Here is an 18,417-nt window from a genome sequence, read left to right on the forward strand (position 1 = left end):
GAGGAGCAAATTCACAGCCCACCATGGGCCAGCAAACACTCTGTCTGCCCTGCATGTCAAGACACAGCTATGCCACGAGTACGTAAGTTCCCTCTCAAAAGAAGGTGGAGAGTGGAGAGCTCACAGGGGCTGGAAGTCACCCTCACACACGCTGTGGGCATCACTACCAATGGCTGCTGTCACCCAAAGGTGGCAGATCTGCCACACCTTGCCCAGGAGGGTTCAGAAGGGGCAATCTATTCCCATTAAGCAGGTTATCTCCCTTCAACACAGTGAATTACCCATTGCAAACTCAGACCTACAAATATTTAGACAGAGCAGCTGGAGGTGAAGGCTTGCTGCATTAAAGCTATGTCAGACTGTCCCTCCATGTCCACAGAAGCAGAGTTTGTAAATGCATCCGTGGGCATGCGTACAGGTAGGCACAGCCTTTCACTAGCATGAGTGGACAGACACACGTAACAGATGACAGCCTTGGTGCCACCTCCACCTCTGTTCCTGAGACACAGACCTCTGGACTATGGAGCAGCTCCCCAGTGGCAGGGGATGCTGGGCAGTGATGGGCACTGGTATACTGGCCCAGCGAAGGGAACCTTCCCCTCCAGTCTTCCTCTGGCCCAACACAACGTCTGGGGCTGCATGCTCCTGGGATCTCATACCCGCAAGAAGGAGTCCAGTGAGCCATTCTCCATGAACTCAGTAATGATCATGACCGGTGAACTCTTGGTCACCACCCCCTCCAGGTGGATGACGTTGGGGTGATCGAACTGCCCCATGATGCTGGCTTCGCTCAAGAAGTCCCGTCTCTGCTTCTCCGTGTAACCAGACTTCAGGGTTTTGATGGCCACAAAGATCTCTCTTTTGCCAGGAAGCTTGAGATGCCCACTGCACACCTCACCAAACTCCCCTGTGAACAGAGGGAAGCAGGTAGGGCTTGTCAGCCTCCCAGACCTCTGCCTTTCCTCCCGAGGGACCCCGCTCCCACGGGCTCCAGCCGTGCCCACCCTGCACGCCCCTGAGCCAACCACCCACCATCTGCTCTGTGCTTCCTCCCTCACTCCACACCAAAGACCTCTCTTCAGGTGGACTCGTCCTTGGGGAGGAGCACTGGACACTATACGCGCATGGGAATTCCTTGTCTCCAGCACTGGATGTACTTGGCTCCTCCAGCACTGGACCACCTTGCTCCTGCCAGTCCAGTAAGACCTTACTGACACAAGTCCTCCCAGTACCTGTAAGGCTAAATCCTCACCAAAGCCTGAAACCACAAAGGAGACTGTGCTGCTGAGGGCCAGCCAGACATTCACAATTCACCTACCTGCCCCGATCACCTGCTCGATTTTGACACAAGAGATATCAATTTCTTTTGCAAATTCCCTGACAGCCTCGTTGGGATCTTCGTAGGTGAACGGATCGATATAAATCTTCATCCCTGGAGTCACTGCATAAAGGTGAGGGAGAGAGTCAGACAGACAGATGCAAATGGAACGACTGATGGCTGGCATCGAGGAAAAGAGAAACCTATTTGTGTGAGGGTCTTTTTGACCTCAGCAAGTCACATAATCAAGGGCATGAAGCAGACACAGCAAAGCGGTCTAAGAAAGAACATGCAGAGCCATGTGTGCACAGGACTATTAAAGCTGGATTATAATGAATATTGGCCCATAAGTCATTGTTGGGGCAGCGGAGGGCTACATCGTTAGCTAGGACTGCAAACTGACCACAGAGAACCACACATCCTCTGCGGCAGGATTCGGCTTCAGCAGATCCAGAGGAAAAGCAAGAAAAGCATTTGCGCTCGGGAGATGGTGCATAGGCACACCAATGTCATACCAGGCTCATCATGCTGCAACACTGCAAGAGGACCATTTGTAGATACTACAGCTCTGCCCCGCGGGCCTCCTCTGCATGCTGCTTCCACCTCAGCACACCATCCCACAGAGGCATGGGAAAGCGGAGGAGGAGACCTGGGCTCAGCACACAAGAGAGCAGATGGTGAAGGTCTGCCTCGGGATGTAAACTGAGGCACACGCTGCTCTTGGTTCTCCACGTGGAGATCCATAGGGGAGGCAGTTCTAGGTGCTTGGTACTACTGACACAGCCACCAAGCCAGATTGACTCCTCCATGGGGGTGTTTGTGACCCTTCCAGGGGCAGTGCAAGCAGGTCGGACAGTCCAGTCAGCCCCCTGAGGCTGGGTAGTCTCAACATGGCCAAGACAAGCTGTAGGGGAAATTGCAAAAGCCGAGCTCTTCCTGCTAGGCAGACCAGAAGACACAGCGATACGCTTATGTGAAAGGCAATGGCCATGGGACCTGGTGAGGCTGGACTGCTGGTGCCACATCGCACGCTACCTGCACCGTGGGACAGCTCTAACCTGCAGTCCTGCAGTTCTCCTCTTTCCATACTCGTTTTGCTGGCCTCTGGCTTGCTCCAAAACTGGGGGTGTTTGGAGAGCAGAGCTCACAGCTCACTAAATAAGGAGCCCAACACGACTCCCAGCTCCACATGTAGGATGCTGATAGGATTCAGGGGAGTCACTGCAATGCTCACAGGCTCCCCGCGCCTTGGCAATTCGCTAACCATAAGCTGTAGCCTCTCCACAGCAACCACCGCCGGGGAGTCGAGCAGGGGCTGTGCCTTGGGCTGGTGTCTTGAGTGACAATGTGGCTAAAAGGCACCCCGGGCCCGTTATCAGTTCATCTGCATCCAGTGGCATCGAGCCTGTTCCAACAATCGCAAAGGCACAGCTATTAATGCCATCCCAGCCTGAAGCTGTCACGTTACGTACCAGACCCCGGGAGAAAGTGTGAATATATGTTTACACATGCAGCACGGCCTGACAAACCACCGAGAGTTGCATTTACATAATCTTTCTTGAAGAGTGTCATTTTTCCTGGGAAATTATAGCAATGCAGCCATTGCTGCTCCGGCACAGAGCTGCAGTTCAGTGCCCTGCCTTTTGGGAAATGTTTCCCAGGTAAACGCAGAAGCAATAGTGCTGAAACACTAACTGATGTTTTCCATTTTCTGAACAAGGCCCAGGTCTGTACAGGAACGAGGCATAAAAAGGACAGAAATCCTGAAGCTGCAAGTATAACATGAGGTAAATAACAACGGAGATTCGAACAAAGCAGGATTATAGCGACAGGTCTCTAGTGAGGGAGGGGAAAGGCGTTGCAGAGGGCACGCAGCCAGGGGTTAATGAGGGGAAGGGGGATGCTCTGGGGTGAGGCAGGGTGCGCAGCGAGGTCTGGAGCATGGGAGGGAGTGCCTTGCAGTACGCAAGAGGGAGACTGCAAGAGAGGGCATGTTATGTATTGTATTATATATAGGTATCTCTGAGATCTATTAGGATTCTGGGAGCACTGGGATGGGCTCTAGCAAAGGCACCACGAGGTATGTGGGTTCCTGCAGAAGGACAGCACGCTGCAGGACGTGGGTAGGTTGGGAAAGGGGTCTCACTGCTGCCCACAAGCTGGGCAAAGCTCAGGAATCGGGGTAGGAAGACAAGGTGTGGTGGCAGGGGCTGCACCGCAGAAAAGGGTGAGGCTTCAGGGGCATGTGGAGGGTGCTTGGTATTTGGAAAGCAAAGCTCACAGCTCCTTAAATAAGGAGCCCAACACAGAACCAGAGGCACGACTCCCAGCTCCACAAGTAGGATGCTGCAGGGGTTTGGATGCGTTGGATGTCGCAGGGGTTTGTAGAGCATGCACGGGTGTTCACTGCACGGTTGGCACCTGAGAGCACGCAGGTCTGGAGAGCGCGGACTCTACGAGGCAGGGCAGGGATCTAGGTCTTAGGAGACCGGTGGGGGATCTAGACAGCACGGAGGTCCTCCTGTCTACACATGCACATGCCTGCCCTGCTAGGTGACCTGAGCCCTCCCCGCACGCCGCAAGGAATGAGTGAACAGGAACACAAACCGAAGAGAGAGCGGACCCCCAGGCCTGGCGGGGGGCCGCGGTACGTACTGTGGCCACTGGTGTAGTGCTGAAAAAAGGCCGCGGTACGTACTGTGGCCACTGGTATAGTGCTGCAGCTTGTCGGTGTACTCAGAGTCAGCACGCTCAAAGCCCCGTCTTCTGGAAAGAAAGGAAGTCCTGAGCACCGGCACGGGTCCATCGGGGCCGAGAGACGCACTGCAGGGGCATCTCTTTCCCCCTGCCACCCTCCGCCTCCAGCCGCCACCCCCTCGCACAGCCCCAGCCCCGGGTCGTGCGCTCAGACTGACCTACCTGTTGCACACAATAATGATGACGACTACAGCGATGAGGAACACCAGTCCTGCCGCGGAGGAGCCGATGATGAGCGGCAGCTTCTCCTGGACACTGGTCTGGTACTCGGCTGGCACGCAAGGAAGAGGGAACGGGTTACTGCAGCACAGGATGGGTCTACACTAACAAGTTCATCGAGGTCAGAGCATGGCCCTGAGCACTGCCCACATTTGCACGGCTGTTGCTAATGGGCTTCCTGGCATGGTTTTGGTCCGGGACAGCTAGAGCTGTCCCAGGCACGGCTCAGGTTGGCTATGACAGGGGATGTGCCCCAGTAGGAAGGTTGGATGGACCTATCCACCTATCCCTTTTGGGTGGGAAAGTTTAGTCTCACGGATGCATGCATGCTGTGCCTTGCCCCTTGGCCTCAGGGACAGAAAACTGGCTTGGCCTGTTTTATTTAGCGGCACAAATTTAGAAAATAGAGGCCCCGGTCTGCATTTGTCATCAACAGCTGTGCACATGAAAATCATGAATTTCGTTTCCTCTAAATCCAACTGAGTGAACACGTCCCCATGCCAGACAAGCTTGGCATAAATTGGCCTAGATTATGTGCTTCCCTGCATGGACCACCAAGTGCCCATGCCTCTCTCCAGGTCTTGCCAGGTTGAATAAATGCATGTGACTTGCCAATGCACCCTTGAAGGGACTAACAGCAAGGGGACCCGCACTGCTGCCAGTGCATCTCCATCTTGTTAAGCCTCTCTAGACCCTGTGTCACCTTTACGCAAAGGCAGCTGAAGACTCACCTTCAGTCATGGTCTGGAAATACATCTTGCCACTATACCGGCCATACCCGGCCACAGTACGCGCCCGCACCTGGAAGACGTAGATGGTACCAGCTTTGAGGTTTTGCACTGCCACGGTGTTGGTGGGGCTCTTCACTGTTGTCGAATTTAACTCGCTCAGATCCTGCCAAGAAAATACAAATCTGTCATCAGAAAAATGAGTCTAGAATCAGGCGCTGTATTTCTAGAAGGAGGAAGCGCAGGAGACCAGGGTAGCGCAGGTGGAGAGATCACCATGGGGAGACCATGCGCCTGAACAAACAGGTCATTCCTCTGAGCGTGCTTCCCGGCAGGGAGACAGAGAAGCAGGAATAAAGATATCCCTGGGCTACTCACCACCTCTTAGGAGAGGCTCTGATGAAGGTGTTAGCTAGAAACCTCAGGTCGCTTCTCCAAGCCTTGAGCTCAATGGGGATGGGAACTGCTTGCCTCTTCCCTGCCCACTTTCTCTCAGCACTGTCCTTCTTCCTCACCCCCTCCTCCTCTGCCTGATCCAGCCTCAGCACCCCCTCCATTTGCTCTTCCCCATCTCCCTTTGCCTGTGCTGGAGGTAAAGCCCACCTGAACACAGGGTTTTGGACCTCAGAAGAAGTACTGCTACCATCCCCCTGCCCAGGGCCTGCTTCACCAGGGACCACGGCTAGGTTTTCAAAGCTGGGGAACTGAAGAGCATATTTAAAAGTGACAATGAGACCACTTCCAAATTTCTGTCCCACCCCTTGTGTGCAGTTTTTCTAGCTGAGGACTTGAGCAGTCAGATCATAACGGTATAGATGGCATTGCACTTGTGTAGGTGATGGATCCATCACTGCCCTTAGTAATTATGCCCTTAGCTGAGCATCCAGCAGCACTAGTGGATGGACCAGGATCCTCTTGTGCTAGCCACTGTACAAGAGAACAGACAGTCCCTGTCCTCCCCAGGGATATGGAGAAACAGGTCAACAGAGGAGGATGAAGGATGGTACTGAATGTGGTGCTTCCTATGATCAGGGCAAGGTGGCCAGGGGCCTGGCAGCCATGAAGTCCTGAAAGCCAGTGCAAAGCAGCAATATATGCAAACAGCACAATGTTTCTGGAAAACAGAAGAATCTTAGGAAAGCCAAGCTGTGAGTATAAGCCCCCATAAAAGGAGACAGGCACCCATTTCTGAATCAAACTTCTGCAGCTACGTTGAAAGTGCTCATCTTTCTGGTAACACCTCCGATCTGGCAGGTCAGGCTGCCTTGGCAGGATCACCGGTTGGAACAGATCCGCAGCTGACAGCTCAAAATCTGAGCTGGCAAGTTTACAAGCGAGTCCCTGAGATCTGTTAACTTCAAGTCACTGCAAAGGGCTCAGCAAACCCAAGAACTCCCACCCCCCACAGACTCACCAGAGAGGTGAGATAACCTCAAGAGAAGTAGGCAGGGACTGGCAGAAAGAAGAAGTCAGACACATAGTTTGTGCAATCCCATCAAGTGGGACTGCGGGTGTGATCAAGGGACTGGGCTTTTGTCTCAGCTGTGAAACTCCACAGCATGGAGGGATTGCTTCTTGTACCGTGCTACCATGAGATCAGAGTGAAACTCCCAGCGAGGGGCAAAGCGTCCACTCCTCCTTGCCAACTTCTTCTGAAGGACAGAGGGTATCAAAGAGGCAATCAGGCAGAAGGTCCCATCTTGTGATGAACCAAGGTTTCCTCACACAAAGGTGCAAGTTGCCCAGGCTGTTGCTCTCTGGTGCTGCTTTGGCTGCCTGCAGGCACCAGTGAAGCAGAAGTCAATGGAGAGTCTTGCACCCAACTTTGCACACCCTTTGCCTAGAGAGGGCTGTCCCTCAGCCTCCTCAGCTGCTGGACCACAGGATGAGTCAGAGGTTGTCTTGCCCACCAATAAATGATGGAGTTTGCCTTTGGGGGCTGCTGGTCTCCTTTCTTTTCCACTTTCCACATTGCTAGCCATCTGGTGACTTTGCTTTCATGTTCATTCACTTCTGAGAACAGCCCTGGTGCCTTCACTCAGAGGATCTTCTGCACAGCCAGAAGCTGTGGAACCAGCAAGATTAGAGGCCCACAAAGAACAGTCATTCGCTATGGGGCTCCATACAGCAGACCACGTTGAACCAATGTTCTCCTCACGTTCCTGGGAGAGCCTGGGAGAGCTTTCTCAATTAGCCATTGTGCTGGAGCAGAATTGCAAGTACGCTGGCAGTTGCAAGATGGATTATACTCATGACCCGGGTTTGTGCAGACTATTTGCCTCACAGCTGCAAAGCAGCTGAAAGACAACATTCATGGAGTTAATTTCTTCTTGCATTAAGCTTTTGATTGAGCAGCACTCTGGTGTGGACGGCTGTTAAGAGAGTGGTCTGGCAGGAATGTGTTTCTTCAAGTGTGCAGTCAAACTTGGAGGCTTGGAAATGACGATGGCACATCATTCCGTAGGGTAATGCAGAGCAGCTCTGCAAATGCCTGGGAGACCTCCACTATTAACAGTGTTCAGGAACAGTTTTCTCTTCTAAAAACTACATCATCGGTTTTATCCACCTGGACCTGGTGCTGAAAGTGCCTGGGTATCACTGGGGTGTTTGGGAATTAGACTAATGACAATGAAAAGCTCTAGTATACACAGATAAGAAAGATCAAGAAAAGATGAGCACACAGAAAACTGATTGCCTTGATTGTCTGATCAGGCCTCAGCACTTCCCTTGGACCTTTCCCAGGCAGGCTAGGAGAGAAATAGGTCAGGAAATGTTTATGGTCTTTGTGCTCAAAGGCTTGGATGAATCCTCCCAGGCCCTTGGATGGCACTAACAACACAGTTGTTTTAAAATCATTTGTCCAACTGTCGGAGGGAACCTCATCCCTGCTCCTGGAGGACTTTAAATTGAATGCAATGGGCATGCTTACAAGATGGTTTATAGCCTGGGAAATGGATGTCTATCTATCTCAGAAAGGTGTGCTCATACCGGTGCTCTCCTTTAATCCCAGACCACAAGGAAAGAGCGTTTACACCTCTCCACCCTCCCTTATCAGACCTAGTCTTTCTCCTTGCCATATTGCTCAGCCATCGCCTTTCCAGCAATTCACTTCAAACACTTCTCCCCTTTCACCCCTCTGGGCTTCTCCAGCAGGTCCAGGGCATCCCAGGTAGTTTAAAGTCCAAATCCCTTTGCTGTGTCTCCCAGCTTGTTTTTTGCAGAGGTTTGGTGGTTGGTTTGTTTTTTCCTCTGCTGATTTTGGTTTGAGTTTGGAAATCCTAATTCAAAATAACATACTACTTATTTCCTCATAGGTTTGATTTTGAGTCCTCATCTGGTTCCCCTTCCCCTGAGGCAAATTTAAGCTGAAACCAAGGTCTGATCAACAAAGAAACCAAAGTTTCATCAACAAAGAAACCAAACTCTGATCAACAAAGAAAGAGTTTCTTACAACACGGATAGTCTGCGAAACCCTCGAAGGATTTGCAAAAATTGTTTCTAAAAAGTCATGGTTAATCAGCCAAAAAAAAAAAAAAAAAAGCCAATGAAAAACGTCAACCGACTTAATTTGGCAGACAGCTCCTCCGCGCGTCTGCACAGCGGCAATCTGCTGGGGTTCCTGAAGCAAACAGGGCCACACGTACGAAGCTAGTCCGAGGCTGTGAGCCAAATCACCACACACATCTGAATTTCGGCCCCCACGGGACGTTAGGAGGGATGCCCAGATGTGGTCCTGCCGGCCACGCTGGGGGTGAATCCGTGGGGTCCACAGCTCCCGGACTCTCACGGGGACCACCACTTGTGGGGAGATCTCAAGAGCATTTCTCCTCCCAGCCAGGTATCTGATAAAGCATGTTGTAGTAAGAGTGTCTGGATGCCTCTCACAAGAAAACTGAGCCCCAGACAGAACCAGTGTGGACCCTGGGCAGGGACTGGGACTGCAGGAAAGCTATCGCAGGGCTCCTCGGCAAGGTTTCCTCTTAATCTTCTTGATCTCACAGTTTTCCCCCGACAGAGCCCCCTCCAAGGGTGTGGGCAGCACAGGGGGAAGGGACATCCCAGCTCTCGCTCCATCCTGGGGACTGGTGGGAAACACTAGGCAGCAGCATTGGGCCCAGACTCGAGCATGCTGGTGTCCAACACTGCAGGCTGGAGACCAGGAAAGTCCTCTGAGCCAGCCTGGGAGCCTGCCGTCCAGTAGGACCCCTGGTGACATCCAGTTCTGGGGATGCTGGGCTCCTGCCAGAAGCTCCCGGGCACCACGAAGGCTACAGCCAGCTCTACTCCCATCTCCACCTCCACCATCAGCTGCCACAGGTCGCTTCAAACCCACCCTTCAGCCCCCCAGCCAACCCATGCCCTTTCCCTGACATTGGTTGGAGACATCAAAGGGCTCCCATGCCTCCTAAAACATTTGCATTGGTGACCAAACTGGGTATGAGGGATGGGCTGAACGTCTTCAATTACAAAACGGGTAACTTACGGCATACCCTAAGCCCAATCATTTTGCATAACAAGGAGAGCTAATTATTCTTTGTAGTGCTTGATGCTGCAGTGGGTCTCCAGTTCCCACACTCTGGGATGAATTTGGCAACTTTGGACAAAAACTACTACGCCCTTTCTAAATGAAGAAAACACTCACTTTTTTAATAAGGCAAACATTGCCAGGTGACTCTTGGAGGTAAAAAAAACCCCAACACATTAAGGAGAGGACCGTAGAGAACAGACACGTCATTCAGTGTTTGCGTAACAATCTGCACTGATTTGCTCTAGCTACAGGTGAAAGAAAATCATCATGTTGCCTCTGTACAGGCATTTTTAATAGCATCTAATAATAGCAATGTTATAAGTAATCTGTGAAAAAAAATATATCTTTGTTTCAGGTATTGTAAACAGCTTTGTTCTGTTAACGCTAAAACACTTATTCTGACTTTTAAAATTTAATTTATGTCTTTATATAGAAAAGAATCAATTCAAAATGAAGAGCCAAAACACTTTTTATACAAGATACATATGCTGCTATTCTTACATTTGAACTGTTTTCATGCTAATAAAATATAATTTTCTACTGGGGAAAAAAAATTCCACTAGAAACAACTTAACTAGCTCCAGAGATATTTTCTGAGTGTTCAGAAGCACATGGGACAGTTTGCAATGAAACATTCTGGAAGAAAATCACCTCTGTACAGACTGGCAGTCGAGCAAGAACACACCTGGGATATGTCACACACCCCATCCAAATCGCAGCACTGATGGGAAGCAGGGGAAGAGCACGGCATATCCAAAGCTGTGCGTTCTGGGACTGTTCCCAGGGATAAGTAACTGGTTTTCAATTGCAAAACTCAGCACTGCAAGGGCTAGACTAACGTGAGATTCAGCTCTGCCAAGCAGGCAGAGAAGGATATGGTGTCATTGCACTGTTGAAAATGCAGAGGGCTCTTGACTGACCAGCCAAAGCTTATGAAGACCTTGGCTTGACTACTGATGGATCAGACCTTGAGTGTGCAACTGGGACTTCAAAGTAAAAGCTAACACACACGCAGGAGTTTGGGGAGAGACAAATCCACTGCCATTGGCCAGGCCCTGCCTCTAGCTCTTGGTTATTCCACTTCTTTTTTAACCTGTTTCCAAATCCTCCAGTCCTTGCTGTGGGACTAAACTTTGACCCAATGATCCCTTTCTGAGAATGACATACATCTTGGTTGGGGAGGAGACAAAGACATGCCTTTCTGCTTCAACCAAAGCACCAACAAAAAAAATGTAAGAGGTTCAAGTGACTTTGCCCCTCTGCTCTGCTCCGGTGAGACCCCCCTGCAGTGCTGTGTCCAGCTCTGGGGTCCTCAGCACAGGACAGACATGGACCTGTTGGAGCGGGTCCAGAGGAGGCCACGAAAATGATCACGGGAATGGAACACCTCTCCTATGAAGAAAGGCTGAGAGAGTTGGGGTGGTTCAGCCTGGAGAAGAGAAGGCTTCGGGGAGACCTTATTGCGGCCTTTCAGTACTTAAAGGGGGCTTCTAAGAAAGATGGGGACAGACTTTTTAGCAGGGCCTGTTGCGATAGGACAAGGGGGAATGGTTTTAAATTAAAGGAGGGTAGATTCAGACTAGATATAAGGAAGAAATTTTTTATGCTGAAGGTGGTGAGACACTGGCACAGGTTGCCCAGAGAGGTGGTAGATGCCCCATCCCTGGGAACATTCCAGGTCAGGTTGGTCAGGGCTCTGAGCAACCTGATCTAGTTGAAGATGTCCCTGCCCATGGCAGGGGAGTTGGACTAGATGACCTTTAAAGGTCCCTTCCAACCCAAACCATTCCATGATTCTGAGAATGACATACATCTTGGTTGAGGAGGAGATAAAGACTTACCTTTCTTCTTCAACCAAAGCACCAGCAAAAAAATATACCAAGAGTTTCAAATACCAGGACAGAGAGTGCCTCAGCACCAGCACGTGGGGCTGCTTGCGTTGTCCTCTCTGCCAGGTCTAGTGCTCCACCTGAGAGCCTGCTGCCATGAAAAGCATTGCCTGAGCGTGGCTTGGGCCACTTGTCCCCATCATCAGGGACACACTGTGCCCTAAGCTCTGACAATGGGGCAAGCAGATGCTCACCTTGGGGTTGGCTGCAAAGACCGGCCACGAACAGCAGCTTCCCCTTTAGACAAAAATTCCCTTTATTTACAGCCTCCCCCAAAAACAGAGGGGAGGGGGAAGAAAGAAAGAGGGGAAGAAATTAAGAGAAAGTAAGAGGAGGAGAATGAACTCCCTGAGATCTTCTGTCTCTACTTCAAGGGTCCCCGGGGAAAGGACCCCTCTTGCTTTCCAGATCTGTCTTGTTACCTACTCATCCATCTTGCCACGTATTCTGGGATCATTTCCAAGGGTCAAATAAATGGCTGTGATTTATGCAATATAGGTCAGGACCTATTTAACAGCTTACAAAGAAGCTCCCCCCCTCCCTGTTCTCCCTCTGGCTCTTGGTGATGAGAAAATAGGTCACAGGCAGGCAGTGGGGGGGATTAATCATTTCTTCCGGCAACTGCTGGGAAAAATATTTTCAGTTCCATTTAATCATAAAGCTTTTTAATTAGTTAGTTTGCGATTTTTAATGTATAGTTTATAAGCTCTTGTGTAAGGGGGCAGATTCCTGGAAGGAGAAATCTCCGGCTCCCCACCTCCCCCGTGTAGCACAGATGAAGTTCACCAGCCAGGCAGAGCCTGGCAGCTCCTGGGACCAACACCAACATGGTCTTCAGGTCTCTCAGCACCCACACAACTCCAGCCCCATGGGATGGACACCCCGGCACACCCCTGGCTTGCAGTCCCTCTGCTTGCCTGGGCAGGGGGGAGGTGGAAGGAGCATGTTCCTCAGAGATGAAAGAGCCAGAGCTGCAGGACCCCTTCACATCAGCCTCCCCCTGCTCCATATGTCCCTCCCCAGGGGAGTATGGGACAGCTTCTCCCTGGTACAAGACCTGGTTCGGGGTGCTGCCAAACTCACCTTTGGTGTAAATGCACTGATGGACAGCATTACACAAAATCTCAAGGACTGGACACTCAACTAGGGTAGTCCAGCCTGGGACTAGATGCTCTGTGACATCTCTACCATCCCCATTCCCCCCTAATGCCCCAGTAGGGGAAAAGGAAAAATTAGACCCTGGACCCTGGCTACCCAGCTCTCCCTGCAATGGGTCCACCTGCCACAAGTGCTGGAGAGGCGAAGGGAGGAGAAGCTCCTCCTGAAAGACCAGCAGATTTTCCACACTTGCGGTGTCTATGGAAGGTCACTGGAACCACCTCTGGGCTCCAAAGGGTTGACAGCCACTGCCACCCACGTGGCCAGCCACAGCAAGAGAAGTAACCTATTGATCAACCAACTGCTGTAGCCAGTGTTACGCCCTTACGCGAAACTTTGCACCACCTCCTCTCCCAAAAACCTGCGGCTGAACCCTGCCAAGGTCCCGCGGTACCTTCTCATAATATTGCAGCTCATAATCCAGGATGACTCCGTTGGGTTGGTCAGGCTGAGACCATGAGAGGGTAATGCTATCCACGGTGCGGCTGACTTGGTGCATGATGGACACAGCTGAAGGAGCTGGAAGAGAGAGGGAGAGAGACGCCTCAGTCAGATGCTTGCACGGGCAGGACCCGCATCCCCTGGCTGGAGGCAGGCAGGTGTTTTATTGCTATTTGGAGCTACTGAATTTGCTTCCAGCAGTGGCAGGGCTGTCCAGGGGTCAGGAGATCCTGGCTTTTGCTGTTTGTAGAAAGCAGCTAGGGGAGAACAAAGTCTTTCCACTGCTCACTAGGAGTTTGTAATTAGAAAACACGTAGGGCAGTGTCTCAGGCAGGAAAACAGATCATTCTCAAGCAAAACCAGCCCAGGGTTGGAGCAAACACAGCCTTGTTCCCCTGGAAAAAGCACTACCAGCCCAGCAACGTGCAATCCTCCCTGCTTGCCATGGGGAAATAGGGGGTTTTGTACTTTGATATTTGCATAGAGAAGCTTTCTAAGGCACGGGCAGACGCAGGAAGCAAGCAGCTCCTCTCCGCCTTGGTGTGCTGGGTCTGCAAGTTGCACATGCCAATCAAGGGAGGTGCGTACAGCAGCCTGAGCATGCAACGCAAACCTGACCTGACATGCTGACAATGGTGAGTCGCCCGCCTCGTCAGAGCGCCCTGGAAATAGCACACCCACAGACGCCACTTGTCCCACTGAGCACAATGGGACCTTCCAGCAGCTTCTCAGACAACCCAGCCAGCTGTCCACCCCTTGCACTGCCCTGCGTCGCCTACGTGGCTTGACACGTGGCCAGGTAGGACCGGAGCAGTCTCGGCTGGTGCCACGCCGTGGGAAAACTGTCCTCCAGGGATCTGTGCTAACAAGTCCATGGGGCAGGGACCGTGGCACGGAGCTGCCACCTCCCTGGGAAACTCTGACCGGCTCTGATCCTGCTTGCTGTGGACCGGGGTCGGTAAGCAAGCAGCCTGCTTTTAAGCCGGTTGGCTCAGGTATTGATAGCAGAGATACCACAGCATCGCAGGTATCAGCCTACAGCTCCCCACCCTTGCTGGAGGGGCCGATGCCCGCGCTGCCTCCTCTTCGCTGCGTCTTGAGACCGGTGAGCCGAGCACGTGTCCTTGCCCACCCTGCTGCCAGCACTGCCAACACAGTCTCCACGGACGTCAGTCCGGAGGCCATCTCAGACCTCACCCAGCGCCAGCCCAGCCTTGGAGAGTGCTAACTCCAGCACAGCATTAGCCCTGGCACGTCTGCCAGCGCAGACTCCCTGCTTCAGCAGCTTCAGGGCAGGGGGGAAGCCTCAGGGGTGGGAGAGGACTGGAAAGCGGTAGCGAGAAAGCTTCTCCATCACTTGCATGCCAGGCCTGGTTACAAATGGATGCAGAGAGGCTTGCACTCAGAAGGGCTTTTACCAGGTCCGGCCCTTTCAATATTTCATGGAAGAACAACTCATTTGACAGCTCTGAGAAACAGCTTGGAGGAGCGGCACACAAAGCAAAGCACCTCTCACCCATCTCCAGTCTGGTTTCCCTTGGCATCACGAGCAGCGACAGAAACCGTGCCAGCTGGGGATTGCAGACACAGCAGGGGTAGGACTGCGCTACTCGGACCAGCCTGGCTGCAGCGTGTTCTTGCACATCACTGTAATGAATTACAGCTGAGCAACTCCTCTCAAAGTATACCAACAAAAGCCATTTTTCTGATCCAACGTCTTTGCCTCTTCACTTCACTACTGGTTTTCTGGATTCAGAGCACTGTAGCTCCCAGGATGTTCAACGTCTGTGTGCCAAGGGGAGTAGAGGCCGGGTATGGGTAAAACAAAATCTGCCACCACACTGCTGCACCATTTCCCTTCCTCCCCCTGGGCTTCCCCACCCTTGAAGGAAGGTGCAATGCAGGTTAGCCTCAGCAAAGCATTGGCGATCTTTGGTTTTGTCCAGCACTTACTAAAATTGAACAAGGGCAGAGAACTTCTACCATTGGAAGTGTTCAAGGTCAGGTTGGACGGGGCTTTGAGCAACCTGATTTAGTGAAAGATGTCCCTGTCCACGGCAGGGGGTTGGACTAGATGATCTTTAAAGGTCCCTTCTGACCCAAACCATTCTGTGATTCTAACAGATCCTGAGACCAAAGCCTCACCTCCTCCCAAACACCAGTCCCTTCCTCCATTTCTGGTTAAGCCAAGCCCCATTACGCACCAGCCTGAAAGTCTCTGTACCATCTCAGACCTTCCCTCGCTCTGTGGCATACAGCACTGCTTCCCTCCCACCCTAATGTCCCAGTCCCACCGCTTCAGGGCCCATATTTACAAACTCCTGGGATTTCTCATGCTGGCGTTAAGATAAAACGCAGGTAACATTGCTAGAGCCTGTCAGCTCTTGCCAGAGCTTGCTGTTTCCTCGTCGACACAGATTTCATAGGACATCTGCAATCTCCGAGACAAACATTTCTCTCTCTGTGGAGAAGGGCCTTGGAAGGAAGATGTGACCAAGCTACAGATGGCCCTGCAGCCCGGATTGGGACTGGACTGAGATGAGTACGCAGCCCGTGGTCTCTCTGGCACATCTGAGCTGCGCATGCTCTGGGAACCGATCCCACACTCATACAGGCTCTTCCAGGACAGTGGCTGCATAGACCCAGACCAAATCCCACCGCAAAACTGGGATGTGGCAACATCCCATGATTTAGACACAGGTTCAATGGCTGACCTTGCAGCTGGAGAAGCTCCTCAGCTCCAGGTCCCTCCAGGTAGGAGTGAGGTCCCTGGGATGCTCTTCTCCCACTTCCATGCGTGTGTGAATCATTTGTGACCAGCCATGGCCCAGGCAGCTGTGTACTTGGTGAACCTGCCCTCGTCTGGCTCAGAGAAAAGAACCAAATGGATGAGGTGGGGCTCATCTAATGAGACTTAATGAGGCAAATATGCTGCTTGTTGGGGAGGAGGCAGGTGAGATGAATGACTACAGCAACTTCAGCGCTTTTCCAACACCTGGGGCAAAGGAGTGTCGCTGGATAGGCAGGAACCTCCACCACTGCATCTTTCAGTAACTGCTCTTGTTATCACAGACATCAGGGAAATGCACAATAATAAAATCACAGAAAGCTTTAGGTCAGAAGTGACCTCTGGAGGATTCTAGTCCAACTGGCTTGCAGGGTAATTTCAAAGTCAGATCACTTTGCTCAGGATCCCGTCCAGTTGAGATCTGAATATGTTGAGGGATGGGGATCCCACAGGCTCTCGGAGCACCAGTACCCACCTGCCTCGCCCTTGCGGGGAAGAAGCTTTCCCTTGCGTCCCATTGGAGCTTCCCTCATTGCACCTTGTGGCCATTACTACTGTCCTCTCACTGGGCACCTACGGGAAGAGTCTGGCTCTGTCTTCTTCTTTAACTCCCTTTTGAAGTGGAGGACTGTAGCTAGATGCCCCTCAGCCTCCTCCTCTCCAGGCTGGCCAAACCCAGCTCTCTCGGCTATCCTCATATCGCTTGTGCTCCAGCCCCTGGCCCATCCCAGACATTCTCCTGCCGGACCTGCTCGGGTTTGTTGACACCTCTGTAGTACTGGGGAGCCCCAAAGTGGACACCGTACCCCAGATGCGGCCTCACGAGTGCCAAGCAGATGGGAACAATCACTCTCCTCAATTTTTTGCCTGTGCTTTTGCTAGAGCACCTTGTACATATCCACATTATCCCTCTGCACTGCCATTTTCTACCTGGAAAATGAGGCTAGCCATCCTGTCTCGTTTTCACTCCCTGCCTGTCTTATCTAATTTTATTGAGCACTTTCAGAGGCAGACTGTGCTTACGAGCTTGGCACCCCAGCAGTATTTAATGCATGTAATATAATAGCTAAAAAGGAAGGAGATGAAAACAAAGTGAACACAAAGAGCATCCAATCTGGGATAGTGCTACCTGGTGATACTCTCATCACAAGGTGTGCTCCAGCTCTGACAGAAGCGTCCAGCACTTTGTGACCATCCTGAACTACGACGTAGAAAGAGCTTTTCTGCCACTTGACATGGTGAAGTGACCAACACAACAGAAAAGACTGTGAGAGGTATAGACTTTCTGACACGTGATGAACTCAGCTGAGCAAAGATGGTAAAAGTCTCAAAATATCTAAGCTGACTTTCCTGAACTGTTGTTTCTGAACAAACTCTACATAGGTACCCTCCATTGGGTTTCTGAGTATTTCAAAGCAAAGATTTAACAAACTGCAAAAAGGACCAAAATAAAAAAAAAAAAAGTCTTTGTTCTTCCAGCCTGCTTTGTGCCCAGCCCTTTCCAGGACTGGCCAGCGTACAGCTGGGCTGCTAATGCCAAAGATTTGCCGGCAGCATTTAACCTGGCCCTGTGGGATGGGTCACCTTGTTCCACGAACCGTGACTCCTCTTTGTTCCCTTGTGACAAAAGAAACAGCTTTAGGGATCATTTCCAGGTTGGAAAAATAGTCTTTTTTTCATCTCCAGGTTGGAAATGGTCACTAAATTGGTGACAATTGCTCAATGGCACAAATTGCCCAGTGCCAAAGACGCTCCCTCAGCCGTTGGCTCGCCTGGTTGTCCCTTACTCATGGAAGGTGTTTGAATGACTGTGCACGGAGAAAATGGATGCTGGAACAGGGACCTGCCCTGTGACACATAAAGGAGATCAGATTTGAAGCATCCCAGCTCTCAGAGCCACTATCACTTTGAGATGTCACCCCCATGAATGTGTAAGCGGCGGCGGGTTTACCCTGATGGTGTCTCCAGGTGCTTGTGTGCAGCAACGAGGCGAAAAATAAACGGAGCTTCATTTCCACAGCGGACAGAAACTTACTTCTCGTGACTGAAACCCTTGAGCCCCACATCACTTGGAGGCAAAATGAATCATTCGAGTCCTTGAAAGGCACTTTTCTACATCCTCTTTATCTGGGATGGCCTCAGATTCTTTGGATTCCTCTTAGTGGAGCCCTGTGGCTTCTCCAAATTGCTGGAGAAATAAACCATGCCAAAACCACCACTGGAGTGTAAAACAAGCTTAATGAAAATCCACTGATGTAAAAAGGCAGATGACCTGTCCCCTGCTGCAACAAAACCTGCAGCGCACGGGGAGGGGAGGCAGCCGACATCTCTCACGTGATGACACCTCCAGGGCAGAAGGACCAGGGGGATGCGAGGGATGCTTCCATGGCCATCACCCCAGGCCTCCACACCGCCACACCACGCTGATCACAGCCAGACCCTTGTCTAGGCCGGCGCCTGGGGCTTTCGCAGTTTACCTTAACCCACTGGGAGCTGAGGAGACTTCCCTGGCTCGGGGGCAGCTCTGCAGGGTAAATCTCTGCGTCAACAGCTCATCTTGTCTGGGCCCGAGTGAACCTCAGGAGGTTCAA

At 51.6% G+C, this 18,417-nt stretch overlaps 1 protein-coding gene across 1 annotated transcript in view; it reads right to left on the bottom strand.

Annotated features, from left to right (window-relative positions):
- Positions 1-14,659, bottom strand: part of LOC104075471 (ephrin type-B receptor 2) — a gene marked incomplete at its 3' end in the record, with an annotated part of 18,078 nt that extends 3,419 nt beyond the window's left edge. The window contains exons 1-7 of the mRNA XM_009575994.1: positions 14,655-14,659; positions 12,992-13,116; positions 5,026-5,188; positions 4,238-4,346; positions 4,017-4,084; positions 1,319-1,441; positions 660-907 (exon numbers count right to left, since the gene is read on the bottom strand). Coding sequence (XP_009574289.1) covers positions 660-907; positions 1,319-1,441; positions 4,017-4,084; positions 4,238-4,346; positions 5,026-5,188; positions 12,992-13,096 — 816 coding nt within the window. The remainder of the gene's footprint in view (positions 1-659; positions 908-1,318; positions 1,442-4,016; positions 4,085-4,237; positions 4,347-5,025; positions 5,189-12,991; positions 13,117-14,654) is intronic.
- Between the last annotated feature and the right edge of the window lie 3,758 nt (positions 14,660-18,417).

Source organism: Fulmarus glacialis, unplaced genomic scaffold (genome assembly GCF_000690835.1).
Source record: "Fulmarus glacialis isolate BGI_N327 unplaced genomic scaffold, ASM69083v1 scaffold2584, whole genome shotgun sequence".
NCBI classification, from domain to species: Eukaryota; Metazoa; Chordata; class Aves; order Procellariiformes; family Procellariidae; genus Fulmarus; species Fulmarus glacialis.